The 25,714-nt window shown below is 44.7% G+C and overlaps 1 protein-coding gene across 2 annotated transcripts in view; it reads left to right on the top strand.

Moving 5' to 3' along the window:
- Positions 1–25,714, top strand: part of jade2 (jade family PHD finger 2) — a 185,768-nt gene that overhangs the window by 42,605 nt on the left and 117,449 nt on the right. For both annotated transcript variants that reach the window (XM_085797159.1, XM_085797160.1), the window contains exon 4: positions 14,222–14,379. In XM_085797159.1, the coding sequence (XP_085653285.1) occupies positions 14,222–14,379 (158 nt within the window). The remainder of the gene's footprint in view (positions 1–14,221; positions 14,380–25,714) is intronic.

Below are 25,714 nucleotides of genomic sequence, written 5' to 3'. Positions count from 1 at the left end.
ACATAAAAGAAGAGGCACATGTTGAAATTTCATGTATTTTTCTTGAGAAATTTCAGGTTGTTCATAATGTTTTGTAAATAGTTCATCAAATGAAAACATCTTAATAATGTACCTGCACTTCGTTGCACTGAAACAAAGGGGAAAATGTAGAGTTCTCGTTATAGGCTTTATGCACAGCTCCACTACTTCCTGAACTTAAACAAGCTCCTTTATTTCCTGTCTTACATTATTAGACAAACCGATTAATCCAGGTGTGTCTGATGACTTCACAATGGTCAGACACACCTGGGTTAATCAGTTTGTCCAATAAGGAGCTTGTTTAAAGTTCAGGAAGTAGTGGAACTGTGCATAAAGCCTATTGATGCTTTCATTTCACTGGTTCGGCCCACTTGAGATTAAATGACGCTTTATGTGGCCCCTGAAGTAAATTGAGTTTGACACTGCTGGTCTAAACTTTATTGGAGCTTTATCCAGTCTTCCACTGATGCTAACATGCTAACCAGCTAGCTCTGCTCAGAAGACGTCTTATCGTCTCATCAAGCTCCTGTCTCGGCTGATTTCACCCGCTCCCACAAAAAAACAATAACACATTAGACACCAGAAAAAAACTTAAACTGCCCCTTTTTAAGTGTTGTCATCTTGTGTTGAGTAACCAGTGACTAAAACCAACCTCTCCCACGCCGGCTACAGTGTTTGTACAGCTATTAAAAGGTCTGTGAATGCGTCACTGAGTCTTTTAAGTGTGTTTAAAGCAGAAGTAAGCGGAATGTTTGTGTTAATATAAGTCTTAAATAGTTATATCTTTCAACAGCAATCACTTATATAGAGTGTTTGGTCTGAAACACAGGTCTGTCAGTCACTCTGCTCTGCTGTAAGCAGAGGAGAAAACTTTCCTTGTATCCTACAACCTTTATCCAATGAGAGAACGGCATAAAGGGGCGGTCCTCTCTGTGTGTGCAGCCAAGGGATGCGCGTGAATGTGGTGACGTAGGGACGAGGACCAATAGATCCATGACGAGGGCAGAGACTGCTAACTCCACCTGCTGACAAGAAGCCAAAAGACCGGATCGCTTACTTCTGCTTTAAAGCAACACTATGTAGGATTCACGGTAGCTACTGGTAGCCTACTCTGGTTGAGAAGAGCAACTGTCTGCTACTGTGTCTTTCCCAGAGAAGCACAGTAGCCTATGTGAATTTGTTGCCGTCGCCGGCATCATTACCAGTACCGTTGCCGTCACCGAGCCATGCTGAGCAAAGCACCAGAGGCTCTAGGGAGGTTGGTCGGCCGTGCAGCCCAGCACAGGGCAGGTGAGAGGAGCAGGGAGCTCACCATGGTGTTCCTACCCGCGCGGGGAAGTTACATAGTGAAATTTCAGCCGACGCAACACCTCTCAGGCTGCAGTGACGGCACCATTTTTCCTATTAACCATTTTCTACCACTTCAGTGAGTTTAGAAATATTATTTTAAGGTAGAAAAACTACATAGTGTTGCTTTAACATCAGTAGATGCTGATTCTTCTTCAAAGATTCAAACTTCCAACATCTTTCTAGTTACAAATGCAGAGCTGTGTTTCTCCTCGTGAGATTTCCAGCAGTGAGATTTCCAGACCGCTGACGTCCTGTGAGGAACCTGAGAAAAAGCCTGGATGGACTTGTAGCTTGTTTTTTTTCTGGGGTGTGAGGAGAAGTCACTCCTGTGGACGACGTCTTCGTCTCGAATCTAACTGGAGCAGATGAGACAGATTGAGGGATGAAGAAGCCTGAGGAGCTGTAGTTAAGAATGAAACAACTCCTGGACCACAGTGAGCGAGCGTCACAGACTTGATGATGTATTAATGCAGGAGCATCTGATGGAGGATCTTTTTTTTTCTGCCCCCCCACACCCTCCTTCTGTCAGAAATGCATTTTTTGTTGAGTGGTTGTTGCTTAAAATGACTCAGAGTCTTCTCAGCGTTGGAGTGGGCGTTAATATGAAGCCAGTGGAGAAGCTGGTGTGTTATTATAAGACTGTGCAGACCAACTCCTATTCACAAGTCATAGTGTTTATTTTGGCCGGCACACAGCACCAGATGGGTGGAGTTTGGTGCATCAAAAGCTATTCAGAAAAGTCACAGAAAGTACATGGAGAGGCAGAGGAGTGACTGAAGCCGTGTTTGTGTGGCAGATAGCGCTCGGCCGACACCAGCCGCCGATCTGTCAAATGATATTTGAGACTTTTGATCCTCTGCATTACAGCAGCTCTTTTCATTTGATGTTTGTCTCTTGAAAGCTGCACTTGAAGTGAAGTTGCCGATCCTCAGATTGGGCGTCTGTTTTAATCATCTTCGTTAGTAAATTCTGCTGCAAAAAAAAAAAGCGTGACAACCAACTGGAGTTTGCAGTAGACGCAGATAGGCGGAGCGGCATTAATCATGTAGTTGTTTTGGTTGTTTCATTTTTTTGTTTTTTTTTCAGCCATGCTGCTTCAAAAACTGGGTCACATCTCCCCCCAGCTTCTTGATTTGCCATTTTACCAGATCGTCTGCCTGAGCCTGCCATACGAAGAATGATATTTGCATCGGACTCTGTGGGGGGAAATTGGCTTATCCCTCCTGCCTCTTAAGTCTCCTTCACTCTTTCTTGTCAGTGACCCAGTTTTTTAACCTTTATTTATTAAGGGAAGCTTTTTTTTCTGGGCTTGTCTGCCCTCCCTCTTCCTCCCTTAGAAACAACTTTGCAGCACATTAATGATTTTACACACATTAGCACCTTTTGCAGCTGCAGAGTTCAAGCCTGGATGATGATGATGACATTTTTTTTTTCTCGTTTCTGTTCTGCTTTTGAAAACCTCTTTGTCTCTGCAATGATTTGCTCTCTATCGGAAATGTTTAGCTTAATTTCTCATGCTGTTACATGATGTCTGCATGTCCAAGCCGCCGCCGAGCCGTTAACGTCTTTGACATATGGTCATTTAGTCGCTGCACTGAGGAGATTCGGAGGTTAAATGCTTTGCCCAAGGACATTTGAGGAAAAGAGCTTTTCCTGTTCCAAGCTGCCTCCAGCACAAAATCCACCTCACTTAACCTCCAAGCTGCTGTCGATTGAATTGATATTGAAATTCAAATTTGTGGACAAGCTACACGGATGATCTTTTCTGCCTTTTTCTTTCTTTCTTTCTTTCTTTTTTTTTTTGGTATTCAGCGTTCTTCCTCTGTCTCTCACTTGGACTTGTTTCTTTGAATACGTGATTGTGAGCATGAATGGAGGGCAGAGTTTTCTAAGCGTGCTGGAGGCCAAGAATCACATCTGTTCAAATGGAGGAGCGCAGTCAGTCAGTCAAAGCCTTATTGAAGCGGGGAACAAAGCTTAATTGCGTGACCTTTGAGTGAAGCCCTGGCAATCAGCCCTGCCCTTGGCGTGGAGGGGGAGCGCCGCCGCTCCACGCATCATTCAGGCCAAGGCTTGTGTGATGAGGAGCCGGCGCTCTGAGAAATCTCAAAAGGACCTGTTCGCTGTCTCGTCTCGGCGCTAATGAGGGGGCATAGATTGTAGGCTGAGTGGCTTTTCAGAGCCGGGCTGTGCCGAGCTAGGCTAATAGCAACGGATGTGACAATTCAGATGTGAGAGGAGAGCGGGAGGAAATCCTTTTCACGTTGCTATCAAATCCTTTATGTGTTATTTTAAAAGTGCGGAGTCGGTGCAGGCTGTTGATGCGTTTAGCAGAGACATAACGTTTCTGCATAATAACAGCGACTCTCTCTCTCTCTCTCTCTCTCTCTCTCTGCCTCTCATCCGTCCCGAGCCGAAGCGGGGCGCGGGCTGAAAGGCGTCCTCCTCAGCCCCCGGTGCTGGGTTTGGCCCTGCGTGGTGCCTGTTCTGCAGCGCTCGCACAAAGAACGAGCTGCCATCAGAACTGAGTCTTGATGCTGTAAATGGAGGAAAAGAGGAGGAAAAAAAAGAAGAAATGTTTGAATTGCACCTTAAGGCTCAGCAGGTAGAAGTCGCAGGTGGGCTGTCAAAGAGTTTCGCACAAATGTAACCGTTTGTGGCAGGAGAAAAGTTGATTTTTTATTTATTTCTTTTTATATTTTTGATAAAAATCTTTGTCTCAGCATCACTTTGCTCTACGCTCATGAAGCTTTCAAACCATCCATCCGTTCACTGCTGCAGGGATCATCCAATCATCCTGCTGGAATCTCACCGACATCTTATTGATTGACATTTACACATTGGATGCTTTGCTCTCTTATAGAGGAACTGTTTGTTCCTTAATGAAACAGCTTCAGAGTCCTAGTGCTCAAGATCAGAGCCTCCGACCCGGTGTCCCAGCTCTCGTCTCTGCGGCACCGCCACACAAACGTAACGCGCCCCGTAACTCGTAATCTCTTGAGACTACACAAATATACACACAGTAACATGGTAGATGATAAATAACGTTATCCACCGCTCCATGGATTGATTTCTCACCGGCTTTGTCATTGAAAACAAATGCACATGGAGGAGAGGAGGGTTAGAGACACAGAGGAGGAGAGACCAGACTTTAGCCTCTCATGCAGTAACTTTACTCGTTTTATTCATAAGTAGATAATAAATGCTGTTTGTCTTGGACAGTTTGAGGTTTGCACGGAGACTGTAGATACTGAAAATGGTCATGAATATTTCCTATAATAACACCTGTGCTAATTCAGGCTAATCAGGTATTCATTACGCTGTTTCAGCAGCTTCTTGGCCGACAGGAGACAGTTTGTCATCCAGGAGTTGGACTCTCCTTCCTCTCCTTCCTCTCCTCCTCCTCTGTCTTTTTTCTTTCTTTTGTGTGTGTGTGTATGTGTGTGTGTTTTTTTGTTAAATCTTCGGACCACCTTGAAAACCTGACTTCGTTTTCCAGTCTTGGGCGAAAGATGGAAAATGACAGAGAGAGAAAAAAAAAAGAAAAGGGGGAGAAACATGAGAAATAAAAAGCTTTGCCTGGAAGAACATCAGGAAAAGATGCTAGCCAGTTGAATTTGCACTTTACTTTCTTCTTCTCTCTCTGCACTATCCCTTCTTTTTTCTGCTACTGTTCTTTTCCTCTCTCTCTCTCTCTCAGTTGGTGCGATTGCAGAGGAGTAAGACGAGCCGCATGTTTCCTCTTCTCCTTGTCTTCTCATTTCATTCTGCTCATATGTGAATTATGTCTTTGCCTCTTTATTGCACTTTGTCCTCCTCCCTCCTTAAACACGGGGGAGGAGGCCGTTTCTCTGAGGCATGTGCTCACATTTATAAAGAGAAAAAGAGAAACATCTACTGCTGCAGTGGGAAACAAAGACGAAGTCCAGAGAAGTTATCTGCATCACTTCACTTAACTGTCTTTAATCGATGTTTTGACATGATCACCTTGAACGCCTCATAGACAGAATAACTAATTCATCAAATGTGTTGCGGCACACAGCTGCAGACACAGGTATTAACCACAGGTGATCCAAGACTAGAAGCGTTCATTAGTTCAGATGTATTGATCACATATGTTTAACGATCTGCAGCCGATCGATCAGTGCATCTGTAGTATCAGTCATTGGGACTGATTGATAAGACACCAGAGTCCTGTCTTTGGTGCTGGTGCATGTTAGAGAAAGTGTGCACTCGAGTGTCGAGTGTGTGTTTGTGCCTGATGAAATCACTGAGTCACTGTCTAATGCACTGAGCGCGCACACACACACACACACACACACACACACTCCTCTCCTCTCAGTGTGTCATTCTCTCATCAACGGTTTTCTCTCTTCGTCTTTTTTGCACTCTTAATCACCCACTCAACACTGAAACACACACACACACACACACACACACACACAAGCGCACACACACTTCTTCCTGAGTCCTGTGGACCTTCCAAGCAGCCAATCATTAGAGCCCGTCCCTGTGCTCTGATGTGGCTGCTAAAATTAGCCTCCTCTCTCTGTGAGTCGACATCTGCCATGACGCACTGTGGAGAGCCAGGTAGCCATCATGCCCAGAGGAGAGACAAACTCCCTCCTCTCCTCCTTCTCTCTTCCTCCTCCTCTCCTCTCCTCTCCTCTCCTCCTCCTCTCTTCCTTCCCCTCCTCCTCCCCTCTCCTCTCCTCTCCTCTCCTCTCCTCTCCTCTCCTCTCCTCTCCTCTCCTCTGCTCTCCTCTGCTCTCCTCTCCTCTCCTCTCCTCTCCTCCTCCTCTCCTCCTCCTCTCTTCCTCCTCTCCTCTCCTCTCCTCTCCTCTCCTCTCCTCTCCTCTCCTCTCCTCTCCTCTCCTCTCCTCTCCTCTCCTCTCCTCCTCCTCTCCTCCTCCTCTCTTCCTCCTCTCCTCTCCTCTCCTCTCCTCTCCTCTCCTCTCCTCTCCTCTCCTCTCCTCTCCTCTCCTCCCCTCCTGCTCTCCTCTCCTCTCCTCTCCTCTCCTCTCCTCTCCTCTCCTCTCCTCTCCTCTCCTCACCTCCTGTTTCTTTCTTATCTGCCTTCTTTCAGTTGGGCTTATTCTCTCTGTGTGATTGCTTTTGTCCTCCTTTCTCTGGTTCATATCTTTTTTCCTTTAAACTCTCTTTTTTTTTTCTTATGCAGCTCTGAATCCACTTTCACATTTTCTCTCCTCTTTAGTCTTTTTTTTGAGGTGCAGGTATGAGCTGAGCTCTGACTTACTGCATGTTTTTAAAGAAGTGATAATTACAAACCTTGTTCACAAGAATGCACCATAATGCCAGAGAATGTAGTCGTCCTTATTTACTCTTTTATGCATTGGAAAAGCTACACAACTTAATTTGCTTTTTTTGTCTTTTGTTTTTTTCCATTTCCATGTCCTTGTTATTTTTTAGCCAACTGTTTCAAACCAGTGCTGGTTTGCAGGTTAATATTCAACTTTAAGTAAAGAGTAAAAATGAAGCACCTCATCAAGCTGAAAGTATTTTGAGATTGTTGAGGCACATGACATGATGCATCAACTTTGGTTTGTGTTTATTTTCTTAAGGCATGCAGTGTGTTTCCTGTCTGCAGACGGTGCTTCATGACTTTACCAGGTGTCACTGATGGTTTTACCTGCAGATGAGGCGTTCAGGTGTTGGACGGCACCGTCAAAGTACATTTCACTGCTGAAGCTGAAGTCAAGGGCAGAGTCAAATTCATTCTGTTCAAATACTCACATATAAGCAACATACAAATGAACATGAAGTTAAAAAGTTGTGCAAAAGGGAGAGAATATAGACAATTTCCAAAAACACACATTAGACAAAAACAATGTACAAGAATGAGTGGGAGTGTTCACCATGACTCGAGGGTGTGGGTCAGCTGCACAAGCAGTGCAATGGAAAACCAGTGCAGAGATAGAAATACAGAATCACTGAATGATGAGTATTGAAAGAAACTGTTGTTGTATGTGGCCGTCAGCTGTAAGTTCACACTCTTTATTACTTTGCACTAAACTGTAGTTGTGTTATATGACATATTGTATTTGTTTTAGAGTGCAGTTGTTATGATTCACTAGAGTTTTGGTCATTTTATTCAGTCACATTTCCTTTTGGTCAGCAGCACTTCTTCACATGTTTCACCTGGACTCGTGGTTTTCACACACTCAATAATAATAATAATAATAATAATAATAACAGCAGGATGAGAAAGGAAGCGCCCGCATCCTTTTCAGACTCGAATGTTTTTCAAGATAAACACGACGCAGACGACGGTGTGTGATGTCAGCTGGCCTTCACATTCACCTAAAGCACTTTGTCACTGTGCTTGGAGGAGACTGGCTCAGCCACACCATAATAACAAGGCAGCTGAGAGGCTGAGTGTGCACCTGTGTCAATGTGTGGAGGCCTGTACACGTGTGTGTTTGTGTGTGTGCACTGTTGGATTGTTTATTTTAAGGTTAAATCCATTTCCGGGTTTGAAATGTCAGCTTTCAGCATCATCCTCAGTGTTGTGTGTTGTGTTGTGTTGTGTTGTGTTGTGTTGTGTTGTGTTGTGTTGTGTTGTGTTGTGTTGTGTTGTGCTGTGTTGTGTTGTTGGGCTCAGGCAGAAGCAGACAGAGTTAATCTATTGTCGCTCTGCAGATGGTCAGAGATACTGTACGAGTCGATCCTCAGACCGACTCACACAGCGGAGAAACAAACAGCACAATCAGAGCTGGTGGGAGTTCACCTCACTCTGTCACCTCGTCCTGTTTTAAGCTGCAGGTTCAAATCCCAAAACACTGACTGATTTTGTCGGCAGTTTATTCTTCTTTAAGCCTATAACTCATTTATGCTGTATATTATATACTATTTGTGTTGTGGAGCAGTGGACATGTCAGAAGTCACAGCAGTTGTGTTAGTTGCAGTTTTTGTATTTGTAGTGTATTTGTCGTGGTAATGAATTGTGGACAATAGAAATATGTTAGTTATCTTCAACTCTTGAAACTCATGGAGTTTATTCTGATATTTACTGTTACAATGTTTTTCATCACATACCTTTGATAAGAAAAGTACTATATAACACTACGTCCTATTATTGTTAGTAGCATCAGATATGGAGCTAAGTTGTAATATTAATCACCCAAGTCAATTAATTTTTGAATTTACAATCCAGAATTGATGAATGTTGAATTAATAATTAGATTCTTCATACCAATGTTACATTAAGCTCTTTTTTTCCCCCAAATGTCACATGGGAACTTATTTCTCTTTCCTCAGTGAATGCAGAAAGTCTGAAACATGACGAACCTGAGTCTTTTTCAGGCCCACGTGCAAAACAGTTGAGCAAAAATGAAAATGATGAATTTTAAAAGCATCCATCCTGTGCTGTGCAGCTGTTTGTGGACTGTCAGCAGCAGAAGCTTCAAACTAAGCACAGACGTCCACTTTAATTATGACTCTGAGCTCAGACGGGTCACTAACTCATCTGCAGCATCAGTGGAGCATCAGCAGTTACAGTACCAGTGTGTGTGTGTATGTGTGTGTGTGTGTGTGTGTGTGTGTTCATTAAATCTAAAGTAACAGTACATATTGTCAGCAGTGCAGTGGCTCTCTCTCTGTGTGTGTGTGAGTGTGTAAGTTGGTGTAAGACTCAGCGATAGAGCCGTGATCAGTTATCAGACAGGACTTGGTAAACACACTGCTCTCCTAAGTACAACTGTGTTTCTGAGTGTGATCATTAATGCCTGTCAGGCTGGCAGCCCCCCCGCCGCCAGTGCACACACACACACACACACACACATACACACACATAGTACACACCCCACAGCCCCTGTTCATGTCATCGGTCCAGATCTAGATTGGACTTAATGAGAGCCCTGCGTGTATTCAGCCCATAACTCAACACAGCAGCATACTGATCTACTGACTGACTGACTGACTGGCCAGAGGACTGTGTGTGTGTGTGTGTGTGTGTGTGTGTGTGTGTGTGTGTGTTACCCTGTGTGTGTGATTGGTTCTGTTTGTTTGACCACGGCTGCTTGCGTGTCTCTTAGTGTTCCAAGTGTGTGTGACTGTGTTTGCAACACTTTCCCTGAGTGTGTGTGTGTGTGTGTGTATTTTCACATTAATGCTGAAGCAGAGTTTCTGTGCAGCAGCTGAGTCTCATCTATTCAGTCTCAGTGAGAGGTCATTGATCACTCGGCGGCTCGCGATGCAAACCGACCCGATGACGGAGGAAAAAAATAAATAAAATAAATAAATAAACTTGAGTTATTGAAATGCAAATGAGCGTGACATTTATAGCATGACAGCCTGTCACATCTGGAGCAGCGAGGCAGCTCAAGATCTCTGCAGACAGACAGACACGCACATCATTTGATTGGTGCTGCTGAATCATGATTGGGATTTAAATTAAATTAAAAAAGAAAAGTTATTATCTGAATATCAGGAACCCCCCCCTCCCTGCCCCCCCAAATGAACGATGCAGAGCTCACAGGCTGCAGAGAGAGGAGAGCGGCAGATGTTGCCGGCGTGTCTCTGGTGTGCAGATAATTGTAGAAAGAGTAAATTAAGTGATTTGCCTTTCAGCCAACCTCACTGCAGAGGTTTTTTTTTTTTTTTTTTCTTTGGGTGGGGGGATAATTAGGTGTTTTCACCGCGTTACAGCAGAAAAATAAGAAAAAGATACGTGTAAACAGAGCTGATGAGCGACTGAGTGAACATGGCCAGAAGCAGCTGAACACGACGCACCGCGCTGATGACATATGAATTAATTGCACGCTAAAGGGGATTTTCTGACTGACTGTCGGAAATTTACTGTATGATCTCTCTCTCTCTGTCTCTCTCTCTGTAGGAGTCAGGCATCCACTCAATATGTTCATTTTGTGAATTGTGATTCATCAGATTTGGAGAGCATGAGTGGAAATGGCCAAATTCAATCAGATGTCCTCAGAACAAAGTTATTAGGTTTGATCGATGTGGAAAATCCTTGCAGTGATAAATAAATCATGTGATAAATGGAGAGAGAGAAATGCATTTTTTCTTTTTTTTTCTTCTTCTTATTTTTGGGGGGGGGGTAATTACAGCAAAGAGTTTCCACGGCTGCTGCTGCTGCTGCTCCGAGCCCGAAGCACAAACAGCCATCGTCCAGCAGCACAGTGAGCCAGACACGACACGGCGCTGTCACTCACACATAACTCTTCATTAGTTGTTCTGTTATAAAAACAAAACAAAAAAAACAGCCAAAAGCTTTTTTCTTTGTTTTTTTTCCGTCTTTGCATGAAATACAGTCGACTTGACCCGACTCTGCGGACGATAAACAAGTGACTCAAATCTGATCAGCTCTTCAACTTCTCCGTTTTCCTGCTCGATGGATTTTCCAACTCTCTGAAAAAAAAAAACTCACCTCATTTGCGTTTTTCTGTAAAAGTTTCCTCGACAGCGAACTCCCACCCACCTGTCCCTCCCTCCCTCCCTCCTTCCTTCCCTTCCTTCTTCCCAACCATCTACCTGGTGTTGTCATCTTTCCATAATCCTCCGTTTCCATCTGTCTGCCAGCCATCCATCACAAAAACTGTCTCTCACACACACACAGTAAAAAAAAAGGAAAAAGACGAAGAGAGTGAGCAGTGGAAGAGAGGATGGAGATGAGGTGGAGGGAGAAAACGGCAGAACATAAAACTGCAGGAGCTTGTAATAGTGTTTCCTAGACATTAATTAGCTGCAGTCGTTCCTGTACAAACACACAGTCATAAAACTGATATACTCTCCTCTCCTCCTCCTTCACCATCCCTTCTTCTCTCCTCATTTTCTCTTCTCTTTTTTTCCCCTTTAACCTCCCCTCGCCTCCTTTCCCTCCTCCTCTTCCTCTCTCTCTCCCCCCAACTGCTGAGGAAGAGTGTGACGGAAAAGTGAGAGAAAGTGGGTTGACGAGGAGAAAAGAGAGAGAGAGAGAGAGGGAGATTAAGGAGGAGTGGATCACCCTCCGTCTCTGTCTCTCCTCCTCTCATATTGCTGAAGGGGAAGACAAGATTCATCATGGCCTTGGCTCACTGTCTAGAGCACACACACACACACACACACACACACACACACACACACACACACACACACACACACACACACACACAGAAGCACTGAGGCGCACACACACGCAGTAAAACACACAGTTGCTTTCCCACACACAGAAACACACATGGGCAAAACTTGACCATGCACATGGACATTCACACCACGTTGTTCATAAACATACACACACTTAAACACATCCCTGCAGTTGTACACACACACACACACACACACACACAGAAACACACACACAGACACACACGTCCACTTGCTCCATTGCATTATTTATTTGTGCTGGCTGGCAGACGGTGCAGGCAGCCAAGCAGCAGAAGCAAGGATGCTGCCTTTTACATATGGCCTTTTCATATAGTAGACTGTCATACACACACACGCACACACAAATACACAGACATGAATTGTGCTTGTCCTTCATTTTGCTTTCTACTGAAATCATCCTTTCTTCATATAGAAAATCTTATAAAAACTAATTTAAAAAATGTTTTTCCATTTCTCTCTCTTCCTCTTTTACTGTATATATAATTCATCTTTTCCCTCCCTTCTACTTTACCTTGGACAGTTTACTTCATGTCACTCTCTCCTTCCTGCGCCTCGTCTTCTAAAAACACACTGATTTAATGAATCCACCTTTAGAGGAGACGGTCTGCCCTCTCCTTCACCTCCGACCGGTGAGCTCTCTTACCTCAACACCTCTGCTTCCCGTGTGTCCTGGGTCAAAAAATATAAAAACAAAATAAAAATGTGGAGGAGGTGGAGAGAGAGAGAGAGAGGACGGAGAGGTTAATGGAGAGGAGGAGGGGGAGTGAGGGAGTAGGACGGAGGAGAGGAGCTAATAAAGCAGGGATAAGCATGAGGCTTAGAAAGTAATGATAAAATGTAGGATGAAGTCATACGGTTGATTTGGCACCAGTATTTGTGTGTCTTTGTCTGTGTGTGTTTTCCTGTGTGTGTTTGTGTGTTTGTGTGTGTTCTTGGCTGATGTCCTTGACTATACTGATAAAATCTTTGCTTCAGGTCCCTGATAGAACATGTCAGAACACCCTGTGTGTGTGTGTGCGTGAGTGTGTGTGTGTGTGTGTGTGTGTGTTCATGTAATGTTGGAGAACGATTGTGTCTGCATGAATACACCCTCTCCCTCAGGTGACACACACACCCCTCGTCTTGTTTTCATAGAGTCGTCCTACACACACACACACACACACACACACACTCTTCATGAGTCAGTAGGTGGTTCCTCATTTGGCTTCATGGGAGTGACCGAGGAAAGGAGGTGAGGAAGGAGGAGTCAAGGAAGCAGCATCATGTGAAGCAGCGATAGTGACGGATGCTGGTGGATCACCTGACACTCAGCTTCTCCTTTTTAATTTTAGTTTGAGGTTCTTATTCTAGACCAAGAAGGTTTCTTTACCTTGCTGACTAGTCCAGATGTCAGGTGGTGGCCTACTGTACCTCATCAGCTGATGTTACGGAGGCGTGATCTTCCTGCCAGCTTCTCCATGTCGTTCCCTTGAAGTTTATTCCCTGTTACTGTCTGTAATGCAGAGTATCAATAATGACAACCGCTCCCTTTTATTTATTTATTTCAAATGGCGAAATGTCCTGTCCGTGCACGTCGCCTCTTGAAAAGAGAAGAGACGATTATCTGAAGTGAGACTTTGACCGTGCAGAATCCCCATCGTGCTCTGATGTAAAAAATGCTAAGTTGACAGATGACAACAGTCAAAAACACCTGTTACAGGAGCTGTGTCTCAGTTCAGCATCTGCATCATTCAGAGGACGATTACATCACAGCGTCATGGCAACAAGGCCTGTCCCAGTTCAAAGGCTCCTCCTCCAAATCCGTCCTTCTCTCGCCTGTTCTAGGAGGACACACCACCTGTCCTACATGACCTTCCGTATCACGATATTATTTGCGCACCAGTCGTTATTAGCCACCTAGCATGCTAGCTATCTGAACGTTGAGGCGGCTCAGCGCGTGTGCTTTCTGCAACGACACAAATTAACGTTGCAACGTTCAGGGGAGTAAACATGTTGATAAAACAAACAATTTTGTTGTTGTTGTGCGAGACGTAGCACTGCATCTTTAAATTCTGAGCGGAGTTTTTTTAAATTATCTGTTTATTCAGCTGGGGCGGTGTCCTACTGTACGTGTTCCCACACCACATGCACATTTGTTTTCTTTTTTTAGCGGTCGATCCGTGGAGAGCGATCAGAACGGATCAACTGTTGCACCACTACTTATAATATTTTGATTTGTCTTAAAGTTTTATATTCAGTCGGTAAAACTTTAGTGTGTTGCAAATGTTACATAACAGATTTGGTTGGAATTCCCTTTAGTCGACACGGGACATAGGTGTATATAGGCTACCTAATGAGCTAAAAAACAAACAAAAAAAACAAAAACATTATAAACTTGAATATAATTTGAATATTTACTTACTTTACTTTATTTGTTTATTTGAATGGGACAGTGCACATTAATGGACAAAAACATGTAAATGTGCCAGATTATAGCAAGGTGCCAATTTCCGTCCGGAGTCCCATAAACATAAAAACAGTTCAATAACAGTACACAAAAAGACTCAAAGGCGACTATGGCAATGAAGCACATATTGACATTTTGACACATTCCACAGGTAGGGGGACCACAAGAGTTTTGTTCTCGGGGGAGGGAGACATAAGACGCATTAGAAATTCAAATCTAATTTATGGGGGGCAGATTGACAGCCGTAGTTCTGACCGTCTGACCTCCTCTCTGTCTCTGCAGGTGTTCCGCACCGACTTCATCACGGCCATGAAGCTGCCGGACTCGGCCCAGCTCGGCCCCGACGACTTCTACGTGCTCTCAGACCACTGGAGACAGGAGTGGGAGAAGGGAGTCCAGGTCCCGGCCAACCTGGAGGCCATACCAGAGCCCGTGGTCAGGTAGGACACACACACACACACACACACACACACACACACACACACACACACACACACACACACACACACACACACACACACACACACCAGAGCCAGAGTTTCATCCTGAGTCGATGACCTCAGGTGATTTTCCTTCTCCCACTTTGTCCTCTATAAGTCGACTCCTCTGTGGCGGTGAAACAGGACGGGAGGAGTTTTCTGTGATTCAGCACTGGTGCAGCCTGTGGCCGTCACACACACACACACACACACACACACACACACACACAGACATTATGTCATCACCATAAACACACAGACACTGGCAGAGTTCCCATCGCCCAAAAAAAAAAAAAAAAAGATCTGTGAGTTATGAGATTTGAACATTTGTTTGCTGTGACTAATAGTTGTTTTGGAAATCTGCCTAATGCTCAGTGGAAAAAGTTTTGAAATGTTTGACTCTGGTGCAACGAGGATGAAGCCTCGGAGAGGAAAATCGACGGAAGTCATTTCGATAAACGCGACGTAGCGAACACGACGATGAGAACACAGAAGGACCGAAAAGTCTTAACTGAGATTATCCAGCAAATCTCTGAGCTGTGAGACACTCAGGAACATTTAGGAACAGAGACTGGAACGCAGCGCAGAAAGTGTGGAAACACTTTTATGTAATTAAACTGTATGCAACTACACTGGGAAGCTTTACAGTACATGCACACAACTACATACAGAAAACTGCACACACACACACTCACACATGGGAGCAGGTTTGGATGTGCATGCAGGCAGTGGAACATGCAGAGACACAGGATCAAGCTGGTGGGCAGATGTGTGCAGGCGTGCACTTCGACCCACTTATATTCACTCTCATAGTCTCATAGATTAGTCTGCGCTATCTCTCTCTCTTTCTCTCTCCTTCCCCCTCTCTCTTTCTCACACACACACACACACACACACACACACACACACACCAGTAGGTTGTTGTGGCTCTCTAGTAGGCTACTACTGCAGCTGCTTCACATACCCATGTGGTTTGTTTGGCGTTCTAGGAACTAATGAAAATGCTCAGACTGCCTGGTAATGCCTGTTAGACAGACATGTCATACTGGGAGGCCACACACACACATGCACACATGCACACACGCACACACACACACACACACACACACTTGAAGATACAAACATGCATTTTATGTGACAGGCAGATAAATTATCCAGCGATGTAAGATTCTGTCTGATGTTTTCTGTTCTCACCTATTGCAAAAAAAAAAAAAAAACAGAAGCAGAGATGAAAATGAAAATTCAAATAAATATTGTTTTGTATTTTTTTTAAGGTATTTTGTCAGTGAAAGAATTCACTATTTAAAAGAAAAAGAAAATAAAGTCCACTTAGTCCTTAAAAATGTTAAAATAAATGTTTGAGGATCATAACAGTAACGGTAGCAAACAGGAGTTGTGTGGTGACTCCCGGCAGATCCACTGACAAACAATAAATGCTTCAAACAAACTACTGTATGCAAACCGTAAATCAAATAATGAAGTGCTGCCATATGAAATGTCATATCTGATGAAGAAAACCAGGACACCTGAAGCCGCCTCTGACTGGCGAGCGAACAGCGCCCTGCATAAACAACCCAGAGTGGAGGCGAGAAATTGAGTTTCCAAAATAGAAAAACAAGAAATGAAAGATGGAGTTCCTCTGAGTCTTAATGAGGGCAGAAGAACAAAGGTAATAAATAATAGAAATGAAAGTGCAAAAAGAAAAAAAAGGAAAAGAAAAAGAAATGTGTGTCTTTTGTATGAGTCTGAGATTGAAAGGATAAATGTGTCAGCCTCACTGTTTACATTGTCTAATAGGATCATATCTCAGTCGACGCACATGTCTGACACGTTCACACACAAACAGACTGAGCAGCAGAGAGATGGATGAGCAGGTCGGGAGGAGGAGGAGAAACGGCGAAGATGGGGAAGGAAGGATAGATAGATAGAGAGATGGATGGATGAACGGAGGCTTATCTATTATCTTACACGTGACAGAGTGATGAAGTGATATACAGTGATGTTGAAATGGAGTGAAAAGGGAACAGATGAGATAAAGGAGAGGACGGTAAACGTGAGTGTGACCGAGCTGATGGTCTCTGTCAGAGTCTGTCACAGCCGCGTGTTCATCTTTCTTTTCCTCGTCTGTTATCTGGTCACCCGTCTTTCCTTCTCTTTGCCTCTCTCTCTCTCTCTCTCTCTCTCCCTCTCTCTTCTTTTTTTTTTCTCTTCCTCTCTTGATTTGTTTGGACTGAAATCACCAGCGAAGTTTGAGCCTCTGTGGTCGGGCAGAATCAGAGTTAGGAAACCTTATCCCTGCACAGAAAGTGATGTCTTTTCAGAGGAAATTGTGGAAAATCTTGAAAAAAAAAACCACACAAAAAAAAAACGAGTATTCGATTCGATCAGTTTTTGTTTGGATATCTGATGCAAACATGTTGTCGAGCAGAGAAGAAAAAGAAGAGGTGGGATAATCCTCCAAGAGCTGAAACTGATTCAACTTTCAGTGCAGCTGCAGTTGCAGGGATTCAAAATAAATCTTTTCATTCACACTTAACTTGGAGTGATGGTCGCAGGACTCCAGTTTGACTCATTATTTCTCTTTATTGGCACAGTAGGAAATGTGGTTTGAGTTGTGGAATGTAAAAGCAAACTGGGAACGAGGGAAAAGCTTCACCTGCCTCGGCCGGACAGCAACACCAGCCCTCCCTCCCTCCTCCACCGCTCCTCCCTGCTTTTTAATCTGGTTATTTCTTTTGTTAAAGAACTGAGAAGAAGCACGAGTTTGAGCCGCGGTTGGGTTTTTTTCCCCCTCTCTCTTCCCCCCTCTCTCTTTCTATTTATGTCCTGTTTCTTTTCCGGTTTCTATTAACTATTTTTGTCGCCCTCTAACTCTCTCTTTTCGACGTCTTAATCTCTACATCTCTCTCTCTCTCTCTCTTTGCCTCCCCTCCTCCGACTCCCACCTTTCCCTCTTCCCCCTCGCTCTAGTCGAGCCAGAGGCGCAGACACATTTTTCTTTTTCTATTTTTTTTTTATGAATAATGACATCATCTCTAAAAATTGTTGGAGAGGAAAAGGGCTGCGGGCCCCGTCTGGCTTTGACAACACTCCTCTTCCACATTTGCCTCCCTCTCTCTCTCCCCTTCTCTCTCTCTCTCTCTCTGGACCATATTTGGCCGCTGCGGCGTGATTTTCGGTAAAACTGTTTTGGCGGCCGGTGGAGAGGTCATTATGGTTTGATGTTGTTTTCTTTGTGCCTCTTTTTACCAAAACACAGCAGAGGAGACACAGGGAGAGGAGGAGGAGGAGGAGGAGGAGGAGGAGGAGGATGGTCTTTATCTCTCCTTCGTTCTGTCTGTCCTTTACTTTTTTCCTCCCCTCCACTCATCCTCCTATCTCTCTTCCTTTATCCTCATCCTATCGTTCTGTTGTCTGCTTTTATAATTTTTCTCCTTTCCTCTTGCTTGTCCTCCTGTCTGGCTCTCTCTCTCTCTCCTCCCCTCTGTCTATTTTATTTTATCACTCTCTCCCCCCCTCCTCTGTTCCTTTCTCTCTCCCTCTCTCCCTCTCTCTCCCTCTCTCCCTCTTACTCTCTCCATGGTTTTGTTGGGGCGAGTGGAAGTAATTAGCCATTGCGTAACACTGGCTATGTGCAGACAGTGAATGGGGCTTTGGCAGCGACTCGACAGCCTCAGTCCCCTGTGACAACGCCGAGCCGGAGAGAGAGAGAGAGAGAGAGAGAGAGAGGGGGAAATAATTACACATACACATGAGAAGATCTGTGCCTTTTCACCAAATGAAAGAAATGAGATAGTGGTTATTTTATTTATTGCTTCATTTTTTCCCCCCTCGGACTGGTGGCCCGGTCGGTGAATGTGAACCGGTTGTTTGTGGTTTGGCTAAAACACGCTGGCTTTTTGAATGGCTTTTTGAATGGCGTGTAAAGCTGCGGCCACAGGGGGAAGTGTCACATGGAGAGACTCCTGCATGCATGTACGGTACTGCAAAGACAAATAGATTGATTGTGCAGTTAGACAAGAAGTGCACTTTTCTGGATCATCACTCCGCTGCTCGGTGGCAGTAGATCGGTTCTACAGACGTGCGATGTTCCAAGTTATCTCAAGAGTCTGTGTAAACTGTGAGATGTAAATCTCAATGAGACAATCACTGGACTATATGTCTCCAGTGATGGAGTATCTGCAGTCCAGCTTCCGGCAGTTGTGATCATATGCAAAACCTGGGTGAGACTGGCGCGGATGGGTGCTATGAAAAACGTCAGTCAGCAAGTGCAAACTGAGGCCAACGAGGCCTAATAAAGAAGGAGAAAGGAAGCTGCTGCTCATGATAAGAGAAACTGGTTTGGTTTGTTTCATCATCATTAGCCTACAGACACATAGATGCTTTGTCTTGACCTATTTTTACTTCACCATGACTGTATACTGTAGTTTGGAAGATGCCACCTGCAGATGTGTATACGCAGGTATACATGCACAGCAAACCTATAACAAACTCCCATCAAACACCAGTGAAAGATTAGCCTGGCTGTGTTATGACAATCTGACAGCTGCAAAATACTGAACACATTATTTCGTTAACAGAGTTGTCAGTTCAAGCTGAGCGCTGCTGAAAAAACATTCAGTAATTTGTTGACATTTTTTTTATGTGAGAGCTCGGCACTTGGCAGATTCAGACTGGACAAAAAAAAAAAAAAAAAGATAATAATTGCAGCAGACATTTCCCAGTAAAAGTGATTGAGCTGGAATAGAGTTTCAGAGAAGGGAAGTGCGAATGTCAAGCTTTGCATTCAAGTGCAGGTACAGAGGGAAGTGGCAGCCGACAGGATTTGAATAGATGGCTTGCTATGGAACATAATACAGCATGTAAAAACACGGGTCGTTACTAATTAAACAGGTCGGCTTCTGTTTATATATACAAATGCATCTGTTCATGCACATGGATGGAAACACGTGCACACAAAAGGACACACAAACCGGCGCCCTTTCACTGGGACAGACAGTGCAGCAGTGGGTCAGAAGGCTAATCGCCCACTAATAACTCAGCGACTGTCTCACGCACACACACACAGATAATGGATTGAAGAGAGCCGGAGGGCAGGAAGATGGATAGAGAGATGGATGAGAGAAGGACAAATAGCTGGATACTCTGTCACGGCTGCTGGAGGCAGCTCAGGCAGGTGTAGAGGAGGAATTTCAAAGGTCCTAGAGTTTAATTCCTCCAGTAAAACCGAGGCAAAAGTGTTTGTATAGCACATCATCATACATGGAGGTCATTTGATATGCTTTACAGAAAAAAAAGAAGCATCTCAAGCGAAATAAAAGAGGCATAAAAATAGAGTTAAATAGCACAATAAGAAAACAGTATAAAAACCTAATTATAAAATAGATAATATCTCATTACAGTGCATTAACAGATTAAATGAAGGGAGCAGAGTAAAGCAGCGTTTAGCCTCTTTTTAAAGCCGGTTATGGTTCAGGCAGATTTCATCTCCATTGGGAGCTGGTTCCAGCAGCGTCATGGCTCAAAGCCATTTGACCCTGGTTAATTTTAACTGACCAGGTCCTGCAAATCTTTAGAGACCCAGTAGGCTCATATACATGCACAATAAGCATTTTAACACTTCTGTAATGAAGTTAACAAGGAGAGTTTTGCTGCTGTAGGCGGAGGTTACCGCCCAGTAGGGGTGTAACGGTACACAAAAGTCACGGTTCGGTACGTACCTCGGTTCAGGGGTCACGGTTCGGTACGGTTTCGGTACAACAGACACTAATTGAATGTAAAACTAAAATCTGTCTTGTGTTATAAAAGTTAAAAGAAAAAAGAATACAAAATAAAACAAGTGCATTAGGAGTGTTATAATGCCATTCATTAATTCTAGAGGGAAAAAAACGTGCACTTGACAACTGACAACTATTATTCGAATTATTAAATTATTATTATTAAAAACATATTATTAAAAAAACAAAACGATAAACTGACATCAATGTTGGTTTACACAGTTAAATTAGACTAGCAGTTACTTTGGTGATGTTTCTGGTCCTGCCTGTGTTCATAAAACATATTAGGCAGCTACACGCACATCCCCCAAAAAACTGAAGACTAGGTGCTGGACCACCAAGAAAGACACAGGTAAGGAAAAAAGGAGACCGCTCACTAGTTAAAAGCTCCCGTGACAGTTTAATGTCACTCACACGTTTCAGGCATCAGCCCTTCATCAGACAAAATGTGTCTGATTATATAGTGTGCGGTCTCCTTTTCTCCTCACCTGTCTGTGTTCATGTCAAGAGGCTTAAAAGCTGCGGGATAAGTTGTTGCACACAACTTGTCTTTTTACTTGCACCAGTGATTGACATATCGGGTTGAACATGCGCTACGTGTTTGATGCGTTTCTAGCGACGCACCGCGCATCCGTGAAACATCGCCGACGGACTTTGTCCGGTGGACCAGTCGCGAGCATGGATGTATTATGGTCGCGAGCCGCCGCCGCCGCCGCCGCCGCCGCCGCCGCCGTTTGTTTCATTGAGAAGCCACAGTGACATGAATGAAGCAGACAGCTCTCCTCCTCTAACTTCACTCTCTCATCACTTCTCTTCTTCGTCTGCTATGACGGCTGCTGCAGCTTCGAGGCTCATTACCGCCACCTGGATTCGAGTGAGGACTCGACTTTTTTTTTTTTTTTTTTAATATTCATTCAGACGTATTCGTCGTGTGACTGTGTGCACCGAACCGTGACCCCCGTACCGTGACGGCACGGGACGAATACATATACCGTTACACCCCTACCGCCCAGTATTCATCAACTCACGAGGCCTCGGATCTGATTCTGAATTGTTTTCACTTCATTCATTGAAATCATGGGACACAGGAAGCCATGTTTTAGTTAATTGGTGTATTTGTGCGGTTACATTGAGGATTATTTTCAGTATCTGTGTGGAGATGAGTCAGTCCACGGCCGTGACCTAAAACAAACTGTCCTTCTGGATTTTGTAGCTCAGAAACACAGTTTACACCACAGCTGGACTCCCGTGGAGAGAGAGGGAACAACGCTGATGCAGCATTTCATCACTTCAAACAGTTCAACCTGGACCCAATGAAAGATTTCTAGTTGAATCGAGTGACACATTTTTACAACTTCATAACACCTAGTGGTTATTATGGTGTCCATTATTGAAGACAGGCACTGAAATCAAGAAGTTAAAGGACATGTTTTAAAAGGATCTGATAAAGATCAGCTGTGAAAACTCATTTCAAAGCCTGTTTAAACATCCAATATGTGAAAGCATGTTAACCAGTTGAAGTCGTCATATTGGGCAAACAGCAGAATAATTGCAAAATCATTAAAATCAGATTGAACTAGAACGATAGTGAAACAAATGGGCACTTGGATCTGCTTCTCTACAGGGAAATGTGGCCTCTCATATTTACTGCTTTGCAAAATTGTTCTGTAGTTTTATGAACTTAAACATCAGTAACATAATCTCCTTTTTCCTGGTTCTGTGACACTGGAATTTTTTGGCAAGTGTACCTCCAAGTTATTTTATTACTTGGCCAGATTCACAAAATCAGTAATCCTGTCTCTGTCTGGAAGGAGAAAAAAAAAGAAAAGAAAGAAGTTCGACACACCCCGTTTAAATGACATGACATTAGTTTTTCCCTCTCAGTGTATCTGATGAAGACAAATAGCCTGTTAAAGGTCACGACAAAAGCACTGATGCAAGTACATCAGTGACATGTGTAAGACAAAAGGAGAGCAGGGCGGCGGGGGCGGGAGGGAAAACGAGCGGCGGCTCGTCGACTGAAAAGCCCCACAGGAACTGAACCCCGGCCAGCTGCAGCGCCGGTCACCAAGTCCTCCTGTGAATGTTCACTTTTATGGCTGCACAACTGTATATGTGTATGTATGTGTGTGTGTGTGTGTGTGTGTGTGTGTGTGTGTGTGTGTGTGTTTGTGTTTGTATGTACCAGTATGTCCACAACAACATCTGGAAATTCACCCAACATACCCTCTGATCTTTCCAAAACAACTCCTCAGATCATCAGATAATAAGATGACTAAGAGCAGCATCACCGGCCTCGTCGTGTCCTGGGTCAGCGGGTGCACGCGGACTAATCGCTTCCACACACACACACACACACACACACACACACACACACTACTCATGTTTGTTGGTAGTTTTAGTCACTGTGGTTCCAGATAAATGGCGGCAGTTAGATGGATGAATGAATGAACGCTTCACAGGCTGGTTTGCACACACAGTGTATAGTACATGTGATGGCGATGTGCCGAGGTGCCACTCTCTGGGACGATGGCGCGCAGACCGAACAGACCGGATGAGTGGAAAAGTTTTCAGCGCACGGATTAATTAACGAACGTCTCGTTGAAGGAACCGCACTAACTACAGCAGCCGCAGCAGCAGCTGCAACTGGGAACATGAATCATTTTCATTTATCACTATCAACTTCCCTCAGAGCGCCGTAAACAGAGAGCAACTAAATCAAATCAACATTTGTTGTGAGCAACTTTAGCATTTTTTTAAAAGCAGCAGCAGCAGTGGTGGGATCAGACCTGGCTCTGCTCTACATGTCTGACTACAGGGGATTTTCACTGACTGATTGATGAACCTACAGTCTCAATGAGTTCATTAGGACAAAAAGGATTTTTTTTTTTAACGATTGGAGTGGCAGCCAGACTGGTCCAATAGATTAATTGGCTGTTTACTGGACGGATGAGGAGATGAGCTAATGGGTCGGTAACTCCAGCGCAGACTTAGGATGAACGGCTCTCTGACCCGCTGACGGGCGGTCGGAGGTTACGACCAGAAAGCCAAGTTCACCCGCATTAACTCATCACCACATTGCTATGAAGGGTCAGCGGGTGTATTTCTGACCACAGGCTGATTTGGTTGCTTTTGGCAGGATGGGGGGTGAGGAGGGGTAAGGGGGGGGGAGTGAGCGAATATGAGAAGTGTATTTCTTAAAGTGTGGGGCTGCGGAGCCAAACTGGGCCCCTGCCATCTGTATCTGGTGGGTCCCCGTGACAAAACTAATAACATATTATAGTGAGAAATAGCTTTTGATCTGTGTCCCGGGGGAAGGCGAGTTAATAAACCCACAGAGGCGGGAGGCGAACCATAATGGCAAATACAGGAACATAATCATACATTGTGATTTCTGGATGAGTTCACTAAGTCACTGGCTATGTCTCTCTCTCTCTCTCTCTCTCTCTCTAGCTGTTCTCACTGAGACATACTTTACTGAGACTGAGTGGTTGAGCGGCTGGCCGACCGATCAGCTCTCCCTCTGATACACAGAGGTGGGAAGCAACAACGTACAAATACTTTGTTGCTGTATTTAAGTAGATTTTTCAGGTATCTGTACTTTATTTGAGTTCTTTTTTTTTTTCTTCTCACGACTTTTTACTTTTACTCCCTACACTTGAACACACATATCTGTACTTTCTACTCCTTACATCGTCAAAACATGTTCTTTACTTTTTCAACATCCACAAGCGACGGGCGCATGGTGTCTGTCCGACTTCCCATTTCTCCAACTTAAGTAACCCTAACCCTAAACTTAACCCCTAAGTGTAACGGAGGTCTGCGGGTGTGCCACAGTCACGAGGGAGCAGTAAGGTGAAGTGACGGTAGTGTGGCGGTTAGCGTTACTGGAAGTAAACTCACTCACCCATAAAAGACGTGCTAACCTGCCTGCCAAGTGGTTGTCAACCTCTTGGCAAAGCGGTTAGCATTGTCGCCTGCGGTGCGGGAGATCCGGGTTCGATCCTCGCCTAGGGCAAGTCTGAACCAACAACATCGGTCACATAAACATAACCATAACCCTCTAGAATAAATTGGATTAATGTCTGAGAAATGGGCGGTCGGACTGACGTATTCTCCCCCGAGTGACGACCAGGGGAGACCAGATTGCGAGAAAGACTGAGGCTGCGCACCTGACGCATTTTTCAGCCCGTTTTCACTCCGGTCCAGATGCCACACCACTGGCAGAGCAAGGTGTTTCCATGCCAACTGACTGGACAAAGACGCGTCATGTTTACATGTTGATTGTAAACATGCAACGCTAAGAAGTAACGCTAACAATGGAGACATCAGGCAGTTGGAGCGGATCAAGTTCGACTGAAGCCAGACCGACACCACCCCACGTGGCCGTTTAGGTTGCACCACAGTTGAGCTGGGCCGACCTGAACGCTGCCTGTGTGAAAACACTTCATTCCAAATTGCTTCTGAACCGTCCGTGCTGCGTTTTGGTACAAATTCATTCTTCCTTTTTACTTTTACTTACATTTCATTTAAGTACTGTACATTTCAGAGCCTGTACTTTCTTACTTTTACTTGACTAAAGGAGTTGAATCTGTACTAGAATGTGAGTACTTGTGAGGACGCCTCTGCTGATGCGTCTGATTACCATCTTCCTTTGACTTCATGCCAAAAAAAGTGCATGGAGGTGCAGCCTCTGTGAAATTTCTCTGCCATTTGCGCAGCGCAGATTTTTCTACCTCTTCTTCACCACTTGACTGGGTCAGTGGGGCTGTCGGCGACCACATTTCAGGCTTCCTGCCCGACCGGCTGAACAACCGCAGCGACCGCTTGCCTGGGTGGCTCGCTTGTCGACTTGCCTGGGCAGAGCGGCCGTCTCCCAGAATGACTGATTGAGTGGATGGGTACGGAGGTCAATGGGCGGTTGAATGAAAATAGGAAGAAAATCCTCTCTGCCCTCTCATCACTACAGAATGCGGTTGGGTCACCGGGCGCTTTATTAATCACACGGAGGCCATGCTGCTTTGTTTCCTGACTGATTGGACTGACTGGCTGACTGGTTCGCTAAAGTGACATCTGGCAGTCTGAGTGAACTTCCCTCTTGTGCTCCTGGCCTGCATCCAACCAGAAAGCAACAATGACTGTACGAGCGGTTCATCTTTGACCACATTTTTTAGGTCAGCTGCCCGACTCTATTGACTGACTGGCTGACTGGGCCGGGCTTACCGACTAGTTGGCTGACCTCGGTAGAAGAAGACAGAGAAGTCAGAGCCCTGCAGGCTGACTGGATGACTGTTTGCCTGCATGCATGCCTGCTGCTGACAGGCTGACTCTCTGACTCTCTGACCACAGTGACTGTGCTTTGGCCACAGAAACGAGCCGGTTTTCTGGTTCCAGAGGGTGAGTCAGGCTCCAGCTAAAACCCATTCACCTCTGGAGGCTCGCGGGCAAAGACCGACTGCAGAGCGCGGACTCCTGCGTCGAGAATCTAAACATTTCTGCTCCAAACAAAAGGTTTTAAC

This window comes from Trachurus japonicus, chromosome 14, assembly GCF_045865225.1.
Source record: "Trachurus japonicus isolate A0001 chromosome 14, Traja_1.0".
Taxonomy (NCBI): Eukaryota; Metazoa; Chordata; class Actinopteri; order Carangiformes; family Carangidae; genus Trachurus; species Trachurus japonicus.
Note: the sequence above shows the minus strand (reverse complement) of the source record. Positions and strands in the feature narration are given on the sequence as shown.